At 39.2% G+C, this 23,879-nt stretch overlaps 2 protein-coding genes across 4 annotated transcripts in view; one reads left to right on the top strand and one right to left on the bottom strand.

The window, feature by feature from the left end:
* Positions 1-174: 174 nt before the first annotated feature.
* On the top strand, positions 175-11,264 carry LOC145205257 (uncharacterized). Of its 2 annotated transcripts, none has more exons than XM_080077934.1 (16): positions 175-346; positions 1,188-1,352; positions 1,777-1,910; positions 2,252-2,409; positions 2,992-3,187; positions 4,220-4,367; positions 4,943-5,135; positions 5,553-5,688; positions 6,043-6,135; positions 6,492-6,635; positions 7,150-7,375; positions 8,304-8,426; positions 9,283-9,446; positions 9,956-10,104; positions 10,450-10,576; positions 10,952-11,264. In XM_080077934.1, exons 1-16 carry the CDS (start codon positions 274-276, stop codon positions 11,057-11,059), a joined length of 2,337 nt encoding a protein of 778 aa, XP_079934060.1. In that variant the 5' UTR covers positions 175-273; the 3' UTR covers positions 11,060-11,264. The 2 variants fall into 2 exon arrangements, with proteins under 2 accessions (XP_079934060.1, XP_079934061.1); XM_080077935.1 differs by having other exon boundaries at positions 1,191-1,352.
* Positions 11,265-11,330: 66 nt separating this feature from the next.
* Positions 11,331-23,879, bottom strand: part of LOC145205258 (netrin receptor UNC5B-like) — a 38,423-nt gene continuing 25,874 nt past the window's right edge. For both annotated transcript variants that reach the window (XM_080077936.1, XM_080077937.1), the window contains exons 6-14: positions 23,520-23,699; positions 20,966-21,133; positions 18,714-18,875; positions 17,493-17,519; positions 14,205-14,399; positions 13,433-13,766; positions 12,903-13,099; positions 12,183-12,308; positions 11,331-11,750 (exon numbers count right to left, since the gene is read on the bottom strand). In XM_080077936.1, the coding sequence (XP_079934062.1) occupies positions 11,731-11,750; positions 12,183-12,308; positions 12,903-13,099; positions 13,433-13,766; positions 14,205-14,399; positions 17,493-17,519; positions 18,714-18,875; positions 20,966-21,133; positions 23,520-23,699 (1,409 nt within the window). In that variant the 3' untranslated portion in view covers positions 11,331-11,730. The remainder of the gene's footprint in view (positions 11,751-12,182; positions 12,309-12,902; positions 13,100-13,432; positions 13,767-14,204; positions 14,400-17,492; positions 17,520-18,713; positions 18,876-20,965; positions 21,134-23,519; positions 23,700-23,879) is intronic.

Below are 23,879 nucleotides of genomic sequence, written 5' to 3' on the forward strand. Positions count from 1 at the left end.
TAAACACAGTTTTCATTAATAAGAAAGTCGACTTTGTACAATGAACTGCTCTCTTCACATTGTGTGACCTTGAAAAATGTGAACTGTATAAAAAGCGTACAAAAAACTTTCAGCTACTTTTGTAGGTTTTTTTACCCCAGTAAAAATAAATAATTTTCCTATATTTACCTATTGTCACGCTAGGGTAAGCACGTTAAATTTACAGCTGTTTGCTGCTGGCATTTTGTGCAGCGGGTTTGGGGATTTGTTGAGTGGTTTAAACTCGTGTTAAACATGAAGTTGCTTTACTTTGTATCCTTCATATTGTTCCTCGGCACAGGTTTGGCCTATCCTGCTTTTGAAAAAGGTAAGTTTGGTTTAAAATGTGACTTTTCAGCCCTAAACAGCAAGCGGGACAAAACAGTTATTTTACTATAGTATGGAAGTGTGTACTTCCATATATGGAAGTGTGTGTCGAGCTTGCAGTACTGTTAACAAGTTACATAGTGTCAATTATGCACAAAATAAGCTACTTTAATTGCTACAACCAGTTTACTTATGTGACAAGCTTGAACCGTTTACATTTTAAAGGGGTTTAATGTAATAAGTGGCTACGATTTTAAAACTGTACCGCCTTTTATCGTGAAACTTGCCAACTTAAAGAATCACCTAATATATTTTATGCACCAATCTAGCATATGGTTTATTTGTTTTTAATTGCACGCGTACGCATTGGTACCATTTCGTCATGTTACTTATTAATCAGTGTTATCAGATTTGGTCACGTTGCACAAACACTTGAGCAGGAACGATTGTAAATAGTGAATTATGTCTTGAAAATTGCTGATCACTTGTTGCAATGCTGCGTTGCTCGCAAAATCGGTGTAGCTGTTCCACCTAAAAGTGTAAGCAACGAATCAATATTCCCCTTTTGGGCAAGCAATTTCGGGTGAACAAAGTCATATTTGCACCTTTTCATAAAACCAATGCTCAACCACAATTTTACCCAAAAATTTCGACCAGACTTTCAAGCATTTTTTTCACGCTTGACATAACAATACGGTTTTAAACAGATGTTTCCGTGTTTTATTCTTTAACGTGGTCTATTTGTTACGTGTTAGTCGTTAAAGAAAACAGTTATTTTAGCCATGTAAAAACATTTCCGTTTTACAGTTACAGCCTTATTATTTTCATGTTAATGTTTTTAGAAGTTGGCGCGTCCGCGAGGCTTCACACAACTGTTAAAACTGATGGCTCGTACACCTTCCATGCTGGGGCTGATGCCAGCAACTTTTACATAAGCAACGCCGATACATTCCTACAGTCAGATGGAATGTTCTATTCAAAAGACGCTGGAACATTAAAACTGTCTGGTAAGTGTAGTACCCTTTTTGTTCCAAGATATTAGCCTAGTTTAAAAAACGACTATGCATTTAGCTTAGCGATTTTATTCAAATGAAGACTTCGTGTGGATTTGTTCAAATAATATGCAATTTTAGTACACTATACATTTACTTTTGTTATTATAATTTCTGGCGACCTGATGATGACAAAAGTAGTTGTCGAAAGGTCATGTTTTGTACAAAAATATACTGACTCTGATTTTTTGCCTCAGAATATGCAATTTTAAATTGTCAAAAATAATTTATTTTCTGTACGTTATGTTGTTAACTACCATATCACATGTATACGTTTGTCAAGTATAGGTCGTATTACACGCTAGTTAATGGACTTGTAAACAGGACAGCTAATATTTTAGTTGCTTGTTTTTGACCCCGAATTATTTTTGCATCTCAGCCACAAAGACCATTAGCGGAAGTGACGCAACCGGAACTTACGACGGAACGGTTTTCTCGTACGAAGCAGGAAACACTTCGATGGAAGCGCAGATACTGGTTTACAATGAAGGGGAGTTTATTCGATTTACACAGGTTGTTATAAAGCAGTTAATTTTGACTTCAGGGTAAATTTATTTAAAGTGTAGGGCTTGTAAAGTAAAAACTGAAAGAAAATACTGTTTTTATCAATTTACTCCATTTTTACCGAGAAATAGGCTATTTTTAGTTCAAGCAATAGCCATCTTGTTATTGCAAAAAGAATGACTCACTAAATATTTACAGGAACTGCTACTTGATTTACTAAGTGAAAATATTACCTTATTTCAGCATAGTTTTTTTTAAGCCAGTAGCTATCTTATAATCAAAAGAAAATAGTATTCACAAAAGCTTTACAAACACTACTGCACGATTTGCTGAGTCATGTTTCTGTTTAGAGCTTTCCATCAGGTCTAAAAAAGTGCAACGTCACCAACTTGGAGGGAGTTCTTTCAAGTTTTCCGAGTTTCAAGATTGGAAAGGAGGATTCCACAAAAACTTTGGGTTTCCTCAGCAGTTACGGGGATATGTTTGGATACGCCTACAAAATTGCTGAGTAAGGGTGTTACGTTATTAGGGCTTCATTTTTGTCATTTTCTTTCACGTCATTTTTTTCTAACTTTTATTTCACTTAAACGAGTTTTTTGTAACTTTTGGAAGCACATTTTTTCCCGCTACAACGTTTTTAACGACACTGTATTTATTGTTTCTAATGTACGTTATATCGGAATCGGAGTGGTAAGTCGGGCCGGGTTCGGGCTTAGAGTTCTTCAAAATAACGGACTTGTTTTGGGCCTGTTTTTACACTCTGTGTCAGTAACTTTTTGAATAAAAGTAGCCGGTTGCTGGACCTGACCTAATGTCGATCAGCCTTAAATCTTGTTGAAGACCAATTGTCTACTGTGTTTGTTGTCTTGGTCTTTCCTGAGGCTTTAGTGTATGGGCCTGATAATTAATTAACTTTCGAGCCTAAACGGGCTTCTCAAAAACGATTAGGGTTCGGGCCGGGTTTCGGGCTTAATACTCAGGCCCGTTTACAACTCTGATCGTAATCATGCTTGTACTATACTTGCAATTATACTCTTTCACTTAATAGTAATTCCTAAACATGTGCCTATACCGGTTACGTTATTTTCAGCATCGCCAAGTATCAGTCGATCATCGCGGGAGGACAGCGTTCCGGTCCGTTCATTCTATTTGACGCGAAGGGAAGCGTTATGATTATTTCGTCATACGGCAACTTTATGGCGCATCAAATGGAATACAATACAAATAGCGGAGTCGCGAGTTTCGGAGTAATGGGCGGAGTAGAACAACTCCCTGTTAATTATCAGGTAAAATACAGAGTCACAGAGTTGCAAGCAAATCCGAAATAAGGACTCGAACCCGAAACAAGCAAGCCTCTGTTAGGCCGAAAAGTTATGTGATGAAATTACACACTTTGGCGAATACCGATTTTCTACTACGAAGCTGACATGTACAGCATACAAGGCAGGCAACGGTGCTTGTGGTTCGACTTTCGGCCGTTTTTCACTGAGCCTGTGTAGCTCAGTTGTTTGCGCCCCGGAAAAGACTGGAAAAAGACTCCTGTCGTGGGTTCGAATCCCACTGCAGGCTAGATTTTTCTAGCCTATGCTGCGCCCAATGGTAATGCTTGGGAGAGCGGCTGATTCGGTACAACGCCTTTAATCGGCCTGGCGTACTATGATTTATGATTTACAAATTTTGGCAGAGTGTGAATTTAAGCCTGAATTAACCCTGTTACATTTGAACTCAAGACCGAACCGACCCCAAAAGCCGATAACTTGACTAAGCACCATAGTTTCGTTGGGATATGAAAAATTGTTGCTCGTTTGACGAGGAAGGGTCACCATACCCAATAAGTGGGCTTGGCATACATTTTAGTGCAGCAATACATGATACGTATATGCTAGACAAATCTAGCCTGTGGTGGGATTCGAACCCACGACAAAAGCCCATTCGTGGCGTGTTATCTGTAAGTTGTGGTTTGTATGTTAAAAGTCGAATCACAATCACGGTTGCCTGCCTGGTACGCTTCACATTTCACCTTCATAGTAGGGGATCGACAGTTCTTCCACATTCGTTATCAGATCCATTATAAAGCGTTCGTCCTGTAGGCGACAAACGCCACCTGTAGTGTTTTCCCAAAAATGTGTGTTAATACGCAGCATTGTCCGACCTTTCCAATACATTTCATTTCCAAAATGCCCTTGCAGTACTCTTGCCACGAAATCACAGTAATAACATCCAATCCTCAAATCCCGCTTTGCGCTAAGCCGCAATCATCTCATAATCCCCGTCCTCATTCCAACATACGGCCTCGATTAATTCATGTCTTCACGCAGATCGATACGATTCTGTATTACAACAGCGAAGGGATCAACAAAGCGATCGAGAATTGGGGTCGAATTCTCACCACGCGTTACCACAAAAAGCGTTCGACCATGGAAAGCGATTTCACGATCAATTACTTGGGCTACTGGACAGATAATGGTGAGATGACATGTGTGGCCAAATGTGCGATGTTATTGTGTGTATTGTACAACATTGCGTGCTAGTTTCAGACCCGTTGTATTATTCAAATGTTCAACCATTATTGTTTTGTTCAACCAATTACTCTTAACGTTAAGTCATCACACATTTTTAATCACACATTTTAATGGCGGCATCTAGTACTATCGGTGCATAATACTTTGCATGAGTTCAAAGTGTGGTTTGTTACATTATGCTGGTTTCAGGCCCTATCAAGTTCGCCAATACTCATCCTTTATTGTTGTCGTTGCTCGTAACGTTTAAGTCACCACTTTGTACACATTTTACCAGCAGCATATTATTAGTGTCTGTGCAAAAAGACATCAATTTAATTATAAACACAACGAGTTTTGTGCCTATAGCACCACACTACGGCAAATTTGTTAATTATGCAACCTAGTGGACGAAACGGTTGTTCAGCATTTTCTTGAATGCTTTGGTTTAACTGAAAATATTTATTTTTACGTCGTCAAAATGGCCTTAAAGTTTGGTCAGTTGGCAAAAATATTTCATTGTACGCTTTTAACCAATCACAGGCGCGTTCTACTATTACAACACCGAGGTGAACAAAACTTACGACAAGACGATATTGGACGTAGTTAGTTACGCCCGATCATTGGATATACCTTACGGTTACGTACAATACGATTCCTGGTGGTATTACAAGGGGATTGGAGATGGAGTTAAGAACTGGACCTCAATGCCGAGTATATTTCCTAATGGAATGAAGTAGGTTGTTGTTGTTGTATGCTTTTTTTGTGTTTTTGCATTTTTTGGTGTTGATGAATGTGTACTGGCAATAGCGTATTATAGTTTTAAAAGCGACATGATTTATTCGAAACGGGTTCGGAATAAAGTGTATGACGATTTTACGTACATTATTGCCACTACACTATTATTAGCACATTAAAAATGCATTAAAATGTACTATTAATAGTGCAGTGGCGCCAATGAACGTAAAAACGACATGTTTTATTCAAAAACGTATCGGCAAATGTTCGTGTCTTAATCAATGACATTTTTTAAAACTAAAACCTACACATGGCTGTTTTTTCCTTGTTTACACAATCGTGGAAGCAGCAACAAAGCTACATCAACACGTGTTATACCTAACCCGCTCTACAAGTTGTTTCTTTCCATGTTCAGCGCATTGTTTGAGAGCCACGGTCTCCCCGTGTCAGCTCACAACCGCTACTGGGCAGCAGACACAACTTACGCAAAGAAAAATAACGGAAGCTACGATTTCTATGTGGAAACGAGCAAAGCTATACCTGATGACAAGGTAAACAGAAAATAACATTTAAGTTTTTAAGCTAGCGGGTACTTTTACAGACTATACACGGATCTGTTTATAAGTTTAATGATGAATGTAACGGTCCGAATAGACGTAAAAAGTGACAGGCTTTATTTTTTAAACTCGTGTTATCGTCAGTGATGTGATGGGCCACATCAGTTACACCCGTAAAATTAAAAAAACAAGCGTTTAGGATTTATTTTAATAAATAATATATGATGAAAATAACGGCCCAAATAGACGTAAAAAAGCGACATGCTTTTGATGAATTCCAAAAAATTTTATCTTCAGGTTGGTGTCCAAATTTATAGCTTTAAAACTTGTAACTTTTGTATTTTTCAGCATTTCTGGAAGGATTTAATGCGGACAAGCAAGACTTGGGGTTTGATCACTTACGAACAAGACTGGCTGGATCGGGAGTTTGAAGATTTAAAGGTAAAATCTCCAACTTTGGGTGTAAAAAGGTTTGTTGTCTGTGTGAAACGGTTCGCTTACCTATATTATTTAAGATAAATACATATTTAAAATTCTGAAAGTTCAAACTGATGGAATTTTAGAAGTCAGTTTTTGCAAATGCCGCGTTTGTTTTGCTTGAAATTCACGGGTATGACGATAACTTTTAAGACGAATTCACCTGTCCAAATTTTTCCTTATATCGACAGTGTATTGCAGATTATAAGTTTTTGCTAAAACGTAAAAAAGCTTTAAAAACTGTTCGTGCGGTTTAAAAAGTTTTTGTTTTTTAACTTTTGTTTGCTGATTCAAACCAATTTACTTTTCTTTTCAACCAGATAACTCACACCAACGCAACCTTGGGTCGTCAGTGGCTGATGGAAATGGGAGAGGGAGCGAGTGAATGTGACGTCACAATACAGTATTGTATGGGTCTGCCACGTCATATGATGCAGAGTGTTGAAATCCAAGCTGTCACTCAGGTAAAACACCTTGTTATGTCACTATAGTCAGAATTTCAGCAACATTTTCCTGTTAACTTGTTGCACAATACACACCTAATAATTCAACTGCGACATTTTGCCTTCTCTGGGCTTAAAAACTGCTTTTCCTCAAGTATTTGCGAAAGTTGCAACCAACAATAAACGTTCAAACACCAAACGAAACAAATTTCATGTCACACGTATTTAAAGGAATGAATAAATACGCTTTGGGACTTTTTAATATTTGTTAAAAGTGAATGTTTCCCATTAGCACACGGATCTACGGATCTGTTCACAAGTTTAATGGTGAAAATAACGGCCGAAATAGACCTAAACCGGGACATGCTTTGTTTTTCGAACGTTTCGGCAAATGCTCATGCGGCCCTTCATATCACTGATAATGGCATGAGTTTTTGCCAAAACGTTTGAAAAATAAAGCAAGTCACTTTTTACGTTTATTTAGGCCGTTATTTTCACCATTAAACTGACGTATTCACCTGAAATTTTCTTGCAGGCTCGAGTCAGTGGAGACTACAAACCCGGCAACACCCAGTGGAGGATCGGTGTGACGTCGATGTTCGCGCATGCGCTGTTCATTGCTCCGTTCAAGGACACTTTCTGGACGAACACCACACAAGATGGAAACCCGTACGGGAAAGATGTAACCGAACCGAATCATGAGTTGCAAGCTGCTATCGCCACACTCAGCACTGGACCTGTTGGACCTAGTGACAAGATAGGTAAAGTGTTGGATGTAAATTAAAGTTACCAACCCGGCTTAAACCGATTGGTCGTATAAGATGTTTAGCTGCAGAGCGTTTAGTCATAATCTACCAGTTGTGTTAACCATTTTTTGCGCCACATTACATTCTAAAGTTGGGCAGCTATTTTCGGTATTGTGATGGTTTTGTACAACTATGTCGCTATGTTTTTAATGCGAAAAACTCTAATATAATGCACTCATATGTATTGTAAATGTCTGCCTAATTAACACATTAACCCCAAATAATCACGCCAACAGCTTTCTTTCCCTGAAAAAGTCATGCGCAGGATTTTTTTTTGAAGAACAAAAGTATTTTTAAATCAGCCTCCTGGGGGTTCAAGTCTGATATATGAGTCGCCCGCTATAGCAAGGTACTTTACAAATCACTCAGGAGAACGTTTTCAAACAAATAGTCATTATTAGGTCTTGTTATTAATTGCGGAAAAATACAAATTTCTCCAGCGGTTTCCCAAAAAGCAAATATGGCTATTTTTTGGTATTTAAATGAAACACTTGCGGTCTCTTAAAACTACTTAGCGGTCACCCAAACCAAACCTTAAAAAAACCTGTATATGAGTATTTGATATCAGTTTGTATGTCCATACACATGGTTACATACTGATAATATAACCAGTGGTGGGGTTCATCCGGTTTGCACCGGTTCTATTGAACCGTCTCATGAAGTTTTATGAGATCAGCGAACCGGTTAGCATTACTGGTTACTGTCAATGGACTTTTTGTAACAGGACAGGCTGAAAAATATGACTTTTGTAACAGAACCGGCTGAAAAATATGACTTTCGTGATAGAACCAGGTGACAAAAATCTGAATCCCACCACTGAATATAACTCATTGCTCGAAACATGAAGGTCGGGGTTTAATTTCGTTTAATTCTCACCTTCCAGGTTTAACGGATGTTGATCTTCTGATGAAATGTTGTCGAGCTGATGGACTCATCCTCAAACCATCCCGTCCTCTTACTTCAACCAACGACAATATTATGAAGCGAGCATTTACCTCAATGGCAGGTGAGAATGAATTAGTGGTTGTTGGAGTGTTTGAAGGTTGCTGACATGCTGATGCACTAATAAAACAATGCTAAAGAAGAATCATTTGATTGAGCGGTATCTGACCCTCTGACAGGCAACATACTTAACGACGATCACCGTCTTTTTCAAGTAGAATTCTGTTTCTTTGGAAACCTGTTTCCATATTTAGAATGCTAAAGAAGAAAGTGACTATCTAAAATGGAGCGCATCAAGCTAAATTGCGATTAAAAAAGCTCTAAATACTGATTTTAATACTGTCTCAGTAATGCGTTTTCAGTCATTCGTTGTTTTCCCTTAAATCAGGGGTGTGCAACCTTTGTTACTGTGGGGCCAAATACAATTGCCAAAATAGATCGCGGGCCGCACCTGTGTATAACACAAGGTGATTTTACTTTGTTGCTTACCAAATATGCTTATCTACAAGTAAAATTCGCATTTGATTCTAGCCACATATTGCCAGGTCGCAGAAAAATAGCATTAGGCGCAACAATCTGCTCAAAAATATATAATAGATGGACTCGTTTGCCAGTACAATTGAAATCCAAGCATCTCTGCGGGCCACAAAACTTTTAATGAAGGGCCGCAGGTTTCCCACCCCTTCCTTAAATTATTGTGCTAAATTACTTGTCTGCTTTGCTCCGTTGATTTATTAATATTTGAAAGAAAGGTTTTTTCATTTTACTTTTGCATACAGAAGAACGTTTTTTAAACACCTGCAAAATAAATGATTTTGATGGTTTTAGGCAAATATTAATTTATTACACAGCTTTTGTCTTTACTTATCATAGAAAATTGGTTTCAGATTTATACAATTACTATTTTTTTGTGTTTTCAGGATTTCCAAACGTAGAGGCGGAAATCTACACAACTTACAGTGACCTGTTTGTTTTCACACCGAATGGGAAAGTTGGGTTGAGGTTCGGAATCGCATTAGCTGCAGATCTGACCACAAAAAGTTATTCCATCAGTCTCATGGACATGTATCTTGATGTTGTTAACGTTAGTAGAGAGGCTTAATTAAAATTGTGTTTCTTTAGAGTTCACAGGCCATATAATATGTGTTGAACACATCGTGGAATCTAAAACTTTTAAATGCTATAACCTGTACGTTACTGCTCGCTACAGCTTACAGATAGTTAAGTCTCAAAATCTATTCGTTTTGTAGTAAAACAAAATAATCTGCAACATCGTGTTGTGGCATCGAACAGGTCGGTTATCGCTTTTCAGTTTTTTGCTGCTCCCAACAATCTGGTGTGCTGCACTTTAGCTCATACAGTCGATCTCTTGTCACCAGCTGCACCGATTAGACCTTATATGTCGAAACTATGTGCACTGCCTGCAGCTTATTTGGCAACTTTGTGCTACAATAATCAGCAAACTCTGTGGTGATTTTTGCAATCCGTTTAAAAAAAGTAATTTATTTGCCTGGCCATAATTAATATGTTGTTCCACTGTTTCTATTGGACATAGTTATTTTGTAACTTCAGAATTCCCATGTTATATTACAGCCCGGAGATACACATTACGTCGCTTACCAAGGCCACCCCGGAACCGACATGAAATTTTATAATTTAACTCACAACGATGGATTGATGCTGCCACCTTGTGGATTGAAGGACTTCCAACTTTGGCACGTGTCGCCCGTCATCAAGCTGTCGTAAGTAAAGCACTAAATGCGCATGTTTGCTGTGGACAAGCACTTGGTGGAATGGTCCGAGGCGCTTGATTAATAGCACGCTAAAAACGGGATTTGTATTTGGTAAGGTCGTGGGGTCAAATCCGATGATAAAGCAGCTGCAGTGTACAGAAGCTAGGCGTTGACAAGTTTGCGGTGGGATTCGAACCCATGACCCTAGCGTGTTAGTGCCTTAGTTACAGTGCACTATTTGACAAGCTCAGTGCCATGTTACAGTGTGTGGCTGAGTTTGGTCACGAAATAGCAACTTTGCTAACTTCCTACCATTATTATTATTATTATTGAAGTTTATCCCACTTTGTGCAGTGCGCAAACCGATTTGGTGATTCTTGGCGAGCGAGCAAAGTGGGTTCCAGTTTCATCACAAAGAATTCGAGGTCTTGAGTTCAAAGGTGAAAATCTGTTGATGGATATTGTTGGAAGACCTGATGAGGTGAGATTGGGAAATAATTCGAACAAATAATTATTTACCTTTTGGACGTCAGACTCTATCGAAAGCAAATTTGTCGAACTCTACCTTGACTTTTTGGGGAAACGTTACACACAACTCGTAGGCCTTTATAGCGGCCAACTCCTCATTAAAATTATGTTCATTATCCTCTATTATTTTCAGTTTTTGTTGTACAAATAATAGTCTGAACTATGCGACAAAAGTCATGTTCGTAGGTTTATTGTTATCTTCAGGAGGTAAAACTCATCCATATTGATGTTTATTTCAGTCGATAATGTACTTAACTGTTTTAACATTACAGTATCTTAAGGAAAACTTCTATTTTCAAACTTTCACAACCCCAAAACTCTTTTTCAGATTGTCAAGATGGATTTCTTGTTGTCTGGAAAGTTGAATTCAGTCACGTGTAAAATTTATTCAAGCGGAACAGCTCGGATTTCAGTCAAATCCATGAAATGCTTCTGATAATTATCTTTCTCATTATGTCGTCACTGATGCAATTATCATTTCACTGTGATCTCATTAATCGTTTCTGTTTCATCACCAGGGCACTTTACTGCAAATTTTGTGACGTACTTGATTACGTTATCACTTTGCCCTGGTGTAATTATGTGCAATTATTTTATTTTGTTGTTCGTAATTTTTAAGAGTAAAACTGAAATCAGCTGAACTATGTCGTAATACCGCCGCTTGTGGCAATTCGGACACCTAGCTCTCCCCTCATCCGAAATAAGCACGAACACATTTTCGTTTGCGTAAATGCATAGCAAAAATATTACAAGAACAAATAAATGAAAGAAAACGGTTTGGGCTCGGAAAACGACAAACAAACACATTACAACAAGAAAAACAATAACAGAGCTTCGCGTTTGTATATAAGGCGACAGAAAATAAAGAAAACAAGAATATTAATATACAAGCATAACCTTGAAACGACCTTGTACTGCATTACGCCGCTGGATGGCGTTGTGAGCAGGTTGTAATACTGGAAAAGTTCTTATTCGCGCTGGGGTTCGAACCATCGACCTGTGGATCCGCCTCGAACGTTGACATGTAACACTGGGCAAGTGGGCATTTGTTCCGCAGCACGCGAAGTTAAGAATCGGAAACGTCAGTGAAATGGAGGGAATTCCCCGCTACGTTCGTGCAGAAGCGACTGAAAGTGAAAGAAATTGTTAGAACATTAGTTTTGAATGTTACCTGTCCATTATTTGAATAGAGTTAAACGTTACGTGAACTTTAATAAACAGTGGCCAACTTGAACAAAATTAAACCATTTTTAGAATATTTATTTAGCTAAAGTCTTACTGAATAAAAGTTTGCGTTTCTATTTGAATAAGGTTGCAAAATTGATGTAGCATAAAACGTAAACGTTTTAACCAAAGCAACGGTCATCATCAGTGAATTACTGACTACATCACTGGCAATTTTATTTTTAGTACGGCTATTAGAATAAGATTTACAAAAAAATGTCTTTTTATATTACAATACTGGCAAAATATCATTTAAAACATATTGTTGCAATTTAGCTGGAAAACTTTTGTCCATGTAGGCTACACCCCAGCCTATAGTGAGTAACATCGCTCACCTATATTATCCTGATTCAATTTTCTCAAACTGGTATCAGCTGAAAACTGCTGATGCGTATCGGAGGTCACGTGATGCGAACAGCTGTAACCCGCGTCAGAAGAATCGCTCGAGTCCCTCCATTCCTCTGTGATGTCATAATGTCGATTTAACAAAAGTTCAAGGCAGTGTATATCAGTTAGGATGAACATAATTCAATAACTGTGATCAGCCATAAAGCGTTCATTACGGTACATTACTGTGAATCATAATAAATATGCCGGGCCAGAGTTGTTCGGGCCGGACTTTACACTATGTGTCAATATTTAAAAAAATAAACTTAACTAGCTAAGTTGCAAGTTGCTGGACCTGACCCAATGTCAAAAAGCCCTAAAACGCCTTGCTTAAGACCAATTGTCTATTGCGTTTGTTGCCTTGGTCTTTTGTGAGGCTTTAATGTGTAGGCCTGTCAATCAAACTTTCGGGTCTAAACAGGTTTCCCAAAAACTATTCGGGTTCGGGCCGCATTTCGGGCTCCAGTTTCAGGCCCGTTTACAACTTTGCGCCAGGCCTAAAGGACAAAGCATTTGCATGTCCTTTCTTTGTTTACATATTTTTCATCATTCAAGGTAAGTGAAGACCTTATTGAAGGCTGATTCCGTATAAAATAGGACTGGCGTACTGAGATTTAAAGTAGAGTGGAACACAGAAAAATTCGATCAACTTTTATTTCGCAACTAACCTTGGAACTCGGCAAGCGGTTCAGTCTTGCGTACCGGTCGCTTGGGGGCGTAGTTTGGATTGGTTTCTCCTTCGAACCCGGAATCGTAACCTTGTTGCATTCCGAACGTCACTCGTTTATGCGGACTCGCGTCACACGGGCGCCCACTAGCGGGTGATTCGTGCGTGGTTGAATCGACAGAAGGTGGCGCTGTTGGTCTGCAAAACATTTCAGAAAGTTACAGAAAACTCTACAAAATGTTTTGTGAATGTGTATATGTACAGACATACTGGGAAAATGTTAGTGCATAGATTGACAGCGTTCTAGGCTGTCGAATCGCTTTAAATAATGGTATGAAAACTTTAGGACTTCACAATGAAATACTTCAGCAATATTTTTTGAAACTCGTGAATTGCATGCGTTTGATCGCCAGATTCGTCATTTACAAATGTTAAATACAAAACTTGAAACCAAAAGTGAAACGTTTCTAACGAAAAAAATAAAGCAGTGAAACTCCACAGAGCGTTTGCTGAATTCGTTGCTAAACTTACTTTTCGTGATAAGTCCGACCAACAAACGATGACGTCAGATCGGGAAACTCCCTTTGCGGAATCGTGACGTCATCTCTCGAACAAGGAGAGGCGCGCGCGTAGTTTCCATGGTAACGAACATCCCCCGAGCGCCACGTGTGTTCGTTGTGAAGAATAAACCGCGGCTCTGTGGGAGGGGATGATGACGTGTCACTCGCTGATTGGCTGCCTGGGTGGTTGCACATTTTGTAGGCTTGATCCAGAGCGGAGTAGGCAGGGGGGTAACTGAAGGGGGGCAGGGGATCTCCCTTCATAACCGACGGGAGTTTTGTCGGGATTATACAAAAATCGTCGGCTGTAAAAAAAATTGTGGTTGTAAATAAAATAGGAAATGAGAGGGAAATACCGTATTTACTCGATTGTAAGCCGCGGCTTATATTGTATTTTAGCTGCCGTTTGTGCAGCTTATAATCGAGGGCGGCTTACATTTTAATTTTATACTGGTAATATTTATACAGTCTAACTTTTTATTTTTTGGGGGGTTCGTTTACAGACTATACGTCGATATAAGTTTTGTTGGGTACAGTTATTAAGGTAACTAACATATGGGCAAATAATTACACTATGTAACAACTTAAAAATGTATTACCAAACAATTATAGTATCTAAAATTGCAGCGTGCGGCTTACAATGGAGGCTGCTTACATTATTTTTTAACACCTCAACATGCGGCTTACAATCGAGGGCGTCTTATAAGCAAGTAAATACGGTACGAGATTCCGGTTCAACTCACCTCCCATGTGGCCGTTCATCGGTGAATTCGGGTAAGCCGTGGACGTTCTTCCGGGTCCGTACCCGGAACTAGGTGACCGTGAGAAGGTACTTCCCCCTCTCTTCCGCCGGAACACGATCATGGTTGCTATGACGATCATGAGTAGGAGAGCGAGGGCGACGAAGAGACAACTGTACAGCACCAAGTTCTGATTGTCTGTGGACAAAACATATAAGGTTTAATATGCGAATTTGTGAAGTAAACCGAGAGGTTTCCAGCCGGGGAGGAATTTACTTTAATTTTTTTTTACCTCTGGATTGTTAATAGACACTTAAGCTCTGGGAATATAACCTGTGAAATTAATATAGGATTCAATTTTAAATGATCTTTGTATGATTTAGCATCTACTGTATAGTCTATTGGGGAGGAATGAATTTGTTTTAAATTATCAACAGAGGAATTCGACGAAAAAGGTTGGCAACCACTGAGTTAACACATGTATATTAAGTAGAGTGTTTCTAAGAGTAACACCCAGTAAGTTAGGTGAGGCTTATGTCTAGAGAAAGGGCTTTTGGATAATTTAACTGACTAATTGTTGCGTATATCTTGGGCAGTTTATGAGTCCGTTTATACAGAGAAGGCTGGTTTGATTTTCAGCAGTGCGAATAAGTTTTTTACTTGAAATTCTAAGCGTAACATATTGTGTACTTTCGCTCGCGCCGATCCCCTTATTGCCAGTGAAAGCAAAATTGTTTCCAAACAAACGCCAATTGTTCGGGTTGGGTCACTTGAATTATGACGTCAAAGTAAGGGCGTTGTTAACCAGAAATATGAACGAACCAATAACTGAAGGTTTCCCAAAACAAAAATGACAGAAGATGTCGCTTATACTTGAGCACAAACTTAAAAAGCGTGTTGTTTGTAAACATAGAGAAGTACTTTCGAAGTCAGAAATAATCTTCACAGCAAAATATAGCAAACCATTTTATCGATATTTATGGATTTAATTCCCAAAAAATCATTGTGTTTTGCTTTCAGTATGAAGGCGTAGTTAATATTTGTTGACACAGGGCGATAACAGTGTTATATATGTCGTCCTTCTGTGTAAAGGTGGGCCGCATCAGACTGAAGACTTGGAACAATACGTTCCCTCCCCTTTACCACGCACCTAACATAAAAGCCCGAGTCTCTGCTTCACAAGCTTTCAATGCGCTCGGTCGGTTTTACAAACAACTCTTAGCGTCGATGTGGGAAAGTTTACAACGTTAAAGGTAAACCAGAACTCAATTTTTTAACATTTGTTCAAGGCCTATCTAAGCCAAGAAATGAAATAAATGTATGCAACCAGTGGTGGGATCCACCCGGTTCGCACCGGTTCTATAGAACCGTCTCACGAAATTTAATGAGATCAGCGAACCGGTTAGCAATACTGGTTACTCCAATGGACTTTTTGTAACAAAACCTGCTGAAAAATATTACTTTTGTGATAGAACCTGCTGACAAAAAAATTGAATTCCACCACTGTATGCAACCCTATTTAAGACGGTGTTTAAGTACAAAATCTTGTACAGTTTACTGATACATGGCAGGAAGTATGTAAGGTAACGTATACGCCATTACTTTTCTCCATAACAATTGCCTATAAAACACTAAATATACGATGGACCCAACATCACTGTAACTTTTAACTATTTAAAGGTGAACTGTATATTTATTCAGCTCGGTTTTCCTTTAAACACGTCACGCCGCGAGTAGCAAAATATGACGAACGAGTTTTCGCGGTTTTCGCAAGTGAATCGCGCTTTCGCGTTCTCAAACCATTGTTTGGTTTGAAACCGGGTTAAAAGGTGTTCGCGGTCGCGCACGACTGAAGCCAGCTCTCTCAGTCCCACTTAACCCCTACACAGGGTCCCATGGGTCTTGGGGCTTGTTTAGTTTGTGCTCAGGGCGAATCAAAACAAACGCGTAAAATGCGATAAGGAGGCGATAACGAAAGGGCGACGCGAGGAAATGCCCGGGATTCTTGTTTCATTGTTGACTGCAGCGATCAATCGTTGAACAATGAAAAGCGATTGTTTTTGTTTCGATTTGTGTCATAACTCGAGAAACGCAATATCAGCTGTTTTAAGGATGTTGTATCTTTAATAACTCGCACTGTAGCGCACACAGCAACGCAAAAATACATTCCAATAGTAAAAAATATTAGTGTGTGACGTTTATGTGTGAAAAAATGTTTGAAAACATTTCTGTCTTGGCCAGGTCACGACAAATTTTCATGTAAAGTCTTTGTACATAAATCAAGTTTTCTTGATGATCTGAACCGTCTCATTTACCGTTCGATTAAACTTGCACATTTTTCGAAGGTCAAAGCTAAGGTCGCACAACTACAGGGGGGTTCAGGTTGTCGAGTTTGGGGGGGTAGGGGGCTTTGGGTCCCGCAACAAACTGGGCACAACGAAACGGCTGACAAACCAAGCATTAAAACGTAAATCCCATTACGAAGCGGCCAACAGGTGTGGGGTAACCACGAAACCGCTACAGGGGTCCTAGGGTTGATTGGGGGGAGGGGGGCTCGGGGGGTGCGTCATACTTAGCCCTCATCCATCTTACACAAGCTCTGACACGTAATCACAACAGTGGATGAGTGGAGATGTTTTTATCGAAAAATTCGCATGGGAGGGCGCGGGATGATTGAGGGGGTGCGGATTAAATATGCGACCCCCAGTGGTGGGAATATTGATAACGCAATGACGTAAACAGTGGCTGATTTTGTGTTGTACAAATTTTGGTGTTGTGTTAGGGGAGATATACGTTTGATTGATGGTGGCAGTTTTTTGTCTTTGAGATGACGTAACCAAATAGTTTTCGAGATAAACTTCAGGATAAAAAGTTTGTGAGACAAAACTTGAAATAACTTATCTATGTGTTATATTATTAGCCCGTTGTTGGATAAGAATAAAACTAAAAACAAGGGTTTTGGGTTTTGACAATTGCTTTGTCGAAACGTTTGCTTAATAAAATGTCTACGTTTTATTCCATATCGCTGGCATTTTTGTTTTTAGTGAAATATGGATTTGATTGTGGAAACATCTTTGCACATTTTAATGGCGGTTGTATATATCGCGGGCAATCTTATACCGGACTTGTGCTTCTGCGAAAAAGGGTTTAAATTGTCGTGGACAATCACAAGGGGCAGATGATATTCGATATCTAATAACGACTGAAGGCTGTGCCAAGCAAAATAACCGGTCATCCATCATGCATCGGTCGCAAACATTGTCATAACTGAACATTTTATAAGAAACTCACCAGTCGGGGTCGTCAGGTTTCGGGTTTCTAGTGATTGGTCGAATTGGGGTCACGTGAGGTCACGGTTGAATTGGCGAGAATGCAGAGCAGACATGGAAAAAATAAGAAGAAAACAAAATCGGATTAGTGGGTAGAAAATAACTTTGAAACATTGTTTCCAACAGTAAATGTTTTTTAAGTGCTCGGTTTTACAAAGTTGGGAGCATTTTAATTTAAAGTTCTTTCAGTCAAATGAAAAAATACTGCCGAATTCTACGGAAGTTATTAACTTTTTTGTGTGAAACATTGTTTCGAACATTGATTAGTTAACGGCCCAAATAGACGTAAAAAGCGATATGCTTTATTTTTTTCAAACGTTTCGGCAAATGATCATGCGGCCCTTCATTCCACTGATGATGGCATGAGCATTTGCCGAAACGTTTGAACAATAAAGCATGTCGCTTTTTACGTTTATTTGGGCCGTTATTGTCACCATTAAACTTTAACGTTTGTTTTGTGTTCAGAGATTTAACACACGCGCAACCCTGAAACCTTCTTCCGCAGTTAAACTTCCCAGCAAACACAACGAGACATTAACTGTGGTGGATCATTCAACACACGGATTCACTAAACAAGCGCATTGAAATCGCTGCAGATTAAATTTCCCTTGAAACTATTTCACGCCCTGGATCAGCTTCGGTTACACACAGTTAAACGTGAACTTGAAATTCGTTCTTGTTTCCGATGATGTTGATTGAAACGGCGAAAAGCGAAACAAATCACGGCTTAATGTGTTTGTGGATGAAATATGGTTGGGTAGGCAGTGGTGGGATTCAGCCAGTTCGCACCGGTTCTATAAAACCGTCTCACGAAATTTTATGAGATCAACGAACCGGTTTGCATTACTGGTTACTGTCAATGGACTTCATTTAACAGAACCGGCTGAAAATGTGACTTTTGTGATAGAACCGGCTGAAAAATATAACTTTTGTGATAGAAACGGCTGAAAAATATGACTTTTGTGATAGAACAGGCTGAAAAATATGACTTTTGTGATAGAACCGGCTGAAAATATGACTTTATGTGATAGAACCGGCCGCCAAAAATTTGATCCCACCACCGGTAAGAGGTTTGGCAAAAAGTTTGGGTGAAGTGACTTTGGGGTTTGGGGGCCTTGCTACAGGAAAGTATGTATTCTACCCAGCACATACAACTCATTTTCAACGTTTTTTGCCAAATTACCTGCGCATAATCCACCCGAGCAGTTCTTTGTTTCAATGTCACTTCCAGGACAAGTCATCCCGTTGTTATAAGGTTCGGGTCTGCTGCATGTCCGTCTACGTCTGTGAACGCACTCCGGACTACAAGCTGACCACCTGGACCAATCCGTCCATCCGCCGTCAACTGAAATAATAAGGAGGTAAAGTTTAATTGGGAATTTATTTAGAAGTTTTTCTGCAAAATGGTTGTTGTCTTATAAAAAAAAAACGTGTACACTAAACTCCATTAAAAACAGAACTGCCAGAAAGCTGTATAATGCCATTGGAAATACGCATTTTTTGTATGTTTAACCCATTTTTACGTCTTCAAGGGTTTTTACACCAAAACATTTTCATAGTACAGAATATTTAACGCGGTATGACGACAAAAAGCGCACAATGATGTCATAATGCATACTGATATGTCACAAATGAAAACAAACATTTCTTGGAAGATCAACCTTTCCCTTTTAAGCCCCCGAAAGCGGTTTTGCTCACATTCAACCACAACAACATGACCTAGACTTGACCCACGTGGCCCGCTTTGATCGCTAATCCATCCGACCGAACATAAACAGAGCCGACACAGGAACACACGTCTTGTGTAAATAAACACGCGAGCGCGAATCCCCGCGCGATTCGACAACCCTGTAATCCCTACTGTGACGTCATAAACAAAACAAATCGGCGCCGGATTGAAGGGCAACAAAAATAAACGGATTTGTTAAGGGGCGGCTGGTAGAGCACGGGTGTAAAGGTATTTGGAAAACTGGAAAAATGTATTTTCAGAAAGAATTGCTTTAAAATTCAATTCTGCAATAGCGTGGAATATGTTTGATGGTTAACATTATATTATTTCCGGTTTTGATTTGGAAACCTATATCATTTACTTCCAAATTCGTATCAAGGCATTTTACGCTGTTTATTTCATAGTAATTCATTCCGAATTAAGGGATACTTGCATATTTTTTGGTCCAAAAGATCGACGGCCAAAATATCAAATGCAGACTTAGCTAACTTTTGCAAAAAACATACTCTGCAACTATTGTTTAAATCGTCTGCAATTTTGACCTTTGAAGGAAGAAACACGTCGCGACTGACAACTTTGAACTCTCACATAGACGTACACCCGAGGTTAAAACCTTTGGGACGTTTTGCTTTGTTGAAATAAATTGAAAACCTGCGGCTAGACTGCGGCTAAGCCCGGACTGGACGAATTGAACATCTTTGAAAGTTGGCTGAATCCTGCGCCAAGCAGCTGGGTGGGATTTTAAAGTTAATCTCAGTTGAAATATCAAGACAATCTCATGGGGCAAGTTGAGTAAGAGTCGCAGACATCAAGAAAAAAACCCGACTGAGGAAGGAGGTCTTCACTCAACGATCAATTCGTGCCAAAAACTGTCATGTAACTGTAGTTCCTTGCACGATGGCGCAAACTATAACTTGCGCATACAAAGCACCTCGTAAACATAATTGGGAAAATAAAATTGGCCAATTTCTCTGTTTAATGATGTGCGACGGTAAAACGATTGAAGGTTCATATTATAGAAGATGGATTTGATATAAAACTACAATAAACATGAGACAATACACGAATATAAACCACATATGTTGCAATGTGGATTAAATCGACCCTTTGGCAAAAAAATAAAATTCAGGTCGAAAGCTGTTGATATACCATATGACTTTATAACAAAAAATCATTAAAAAGGTTTCAACAATCTCTGTTTCAAGCGATACTTTTTAAGTCCTCCTAGTTAATATATATCTTTAAATAAATATGCCTTTTGTATTACATGGACCTTTTGGAGAAGGTTTTAATATTTACGTTTACGTTATTGATAAACAAATTGATTGAAAACAAATCGGCACGAAGGTTTGTAAGAATATTTCAATATTACGTTGAAGACGTTTCAACAACAGATATTGTCGCCAAGTCTTACTATGTTTATAAATATCTTTAACTGTTTCTGTATTTTTAAATTTTACCGAACAACATTAGTTGGAAAACAACCAGCGCATCACACAAGCTTGATTAAAAATATTTCAATATTACGTTGAAGATCTTTCAACAACCGCTATGGTCATCATCAGTGTATTTATTTGGTCAAGTTAACATTTCAAGTCGGAGCCAAGACTTCCTATGTGTTTCTGCATATTTAATTTATGCAACACAGCAACAAAAAATGCATATTGAATAACGATCATCGCACCACACAAGCTTCACAATCTCACCTGGACACAACTTCGTACAAGCTCGTGTTTGGATACCGACTCCCTGACACGAAGCTCCTCCATTCTGCGGCTGAGGATGAGTGCAAGTCCTCAACCTCCGCTCCTCCCCGATCCCACATTTACTCCCGCATCCGGACCAGGAGGACCACGATCCCCAACCTCCGTTAACTGAGAAGAAAAAGATGAGGATTTAGTTGAGAAAATGTGACTGGAACCAAAAAATCTGGACGGTTCGTTTAAAAATACTTTCGTTTGGTTTCTCTTTCCTGTAAAGGACTTGTTTTTTTAGAGACATCTCATTAAGGTAAAGCATTAAAAAAATAAATTGGAATGTATAACCCAACGATTCGATTTAAGTTGGTATGATCAGGTAAATTAAACATTCCCATAAGGCAAGGCATGGGCTAGAAAAATCCAGTTACTCAAACAAGTATTTGAACTTCACAAACAATTCTCCTCAAATCTGGCTCAGTTCGACGTATGTCAAATTTCGCAGCTAATTTACTTTTGTCGATTGTTTTGAATTGATTTCATCTCACCGTGTATTTGGCGTCTACACTTGGCGTCTAGACGTGGCGCCAAAATACAGAGCAAGGAAATTTGATGAATAAAATGTTTATTAAGCTAAAAAAGCATCAACCGAGTCTGGATATCTTATCGATTTCTTTTGTCTTTTCTACCCGGCAGCGACCATTAAATGGAAACCGGAATACGAACGCGCGGCGCCTTTATGACGAAATGTCAAATTGCCAATCGCGATTCAATCCCCTGGAAAGATGCGCTTGAAATTGCCGCTCAATTACGTCACAATTTATACGTTTATGTCGCCATAGAGGCTGGTTATGGCGTAGACATGGGACAAGACGGCGCGATTGGATATAATGAACACAAGAATGGGTTTCATTCGATACTGGGGAAGCTTTAAAATGAAAAAAACTAGTATTGGTTTTATAGCTGATTTCGGAAGGCAGAATGAATAGGTTTTGGCATGTAAATAATATTTCATCAAATAGTACGAATAAATAGCGCATTAAACGAAAAAATTGCAAGAAGTCAACCTCGCTTTTTATTTATTTTATTTTTAAGCCGCGTGCTTAACATTGAGCCTACCTTGCTTCTGCACGCTAACTTCTAAATCCCTTGTTCAAAACTGTCTCGTGCACAAAACACCGGTTAAGCCTGTTCGGATAAATTGTCAACAAGTCGGCAAACACGGAAGCCACGAAAATCCTCCCCTCGGAATCGCGGCCCCATTGTCTTACCTCTCCCCCCATCTTGGATCGGGCGGGCGCCGCGTCGATGTCTGTTTACTTTGCGCTGTCGCCGTAAAACAAACTTCATTGAGAGGCCGCCTCTCCACCCGTCTCTTGTAAGCGTCTCTAATTACACGTAGATAATCGCGCAGCTATTGTCGCCAGAAGAGCCGCGAGAGATTAGCTTCTAGGCTGGCGACAAGCGCTGCTGGGTTTGATACATGTGTGTCTGGTATGTGGAGCCAGGCAATGACTTCGGGTTGTTATGTGGGCCTCAAAACACACACGCTAACTTAACCACCATATTTAATACAGCATACTTTAAACTAGAATCTTCCAGCTCGTTGCTTGGTGGATGACGACTACAATGAATCTTATGTATATTGATTCAATTTCATTAAAACTTCAAGTTGTTATACATGCCTTAAACACACATGGCAATTTAAACAACCATATTCAATGTAAAATCCCATTTTTAAAACATAAACTCTTTTTTTTGTATTTTATATAATTACGAGTCACCTGAGACTCGTGAGATCGAGACAACATTATGTTTTACACCAATATACTGGCTTGCTTGTTGCAAAAAACGAACAGTTGTGACAAAACAATTTGTTTCGAATTTTAACAATTTGCCAACTTTTTTGTGCAATCCCTGTGAGTGATAGGGGTTCTAGAGCAAGAATAGACCTCCCCCTTTGTCCAAACATTTGTTCCGGCCCAGAAACAGTCGCTAGCTTTAACAATCAGTGGGAAAAACCTTTGGTGACAGACAGACTGGGATTCCGCGAGATAACATCGAAGCGCCCAAGGGATGATTAGTTTGGAAAACTGCAGTAATTCTCAGCCTTATATAAACCTTGTCAGTTTGCCGCTTAAGGAATCCTGATAAGGTTTGGGTTAAAATGACGCCAACGCTATCAAATCAGAGACGAGTAGTTTTTGACAAAACACGGAATGACCATATATAGGCATCGTCGCTTAAGGTTTGATGCCAGAAAAGATAATTCTAAAGTTCGATAGATAAATATGATTACACAAGCCATGGGAATCGCTGAAGATTTCTGGAAAATATATTCGACCTTCGTAAAATAAGTCCTAACACAAATTTCAAAACCATTTCTGATTAATTTCTCGCTTTCTTCAAATATTTCCCAAAACATAAAAGTTACAGGATCAATTTTGATTGAACTCTGTATTAACAAATAATTTAGAAACAATAACGTATCATTTTTCTGCCAACCGCGTACTTTGACCACTACCACACAAATCCACAACTTAAATCACGTGATTAAACCCACCAATCACGCGCAGAGTAGCAGGATGGCTCTTCCTCTTGGAGGCTCCGTTCCTCGCGACACAACTGTAGTTACCCGAGTCCTCCACGCTGGTGGTTCGGATAATTAGATCCCCATCTTGTGTGATGAAGATGTTTTCCTCAACCATTGGATCGATCGCAACATCGTTCCATAACCACTCGACTGGAATAAAGTAAAGTTGAATTGATAAAGCATTTAGTAAAATAAAATCGAGTGTTTAAATTCCATTTAACCATGTTCAAAACAGAGTTATAAGCGAGTCCAAACCCGAATCGTTTTTGAGAAGCCCGTTTGGGCCTGCAAGTTTCATTGACATGAAAAAAATACACTATTGCCCATGGC

Source organism: Phallusia mammillata, chromosome 8 (genome assembly GCF_965637545.1).
Source record: "Phallusia mammillata chromosome 8, kaPhaMamm4.hap1.1, whole genome shotgun sequence".
NCBI lineage: Eukaryota > Metazoa > Chordata > Ascidiacea > Phlebobranchia > Ascidiidae > Phallusia > Phallusia mammillata.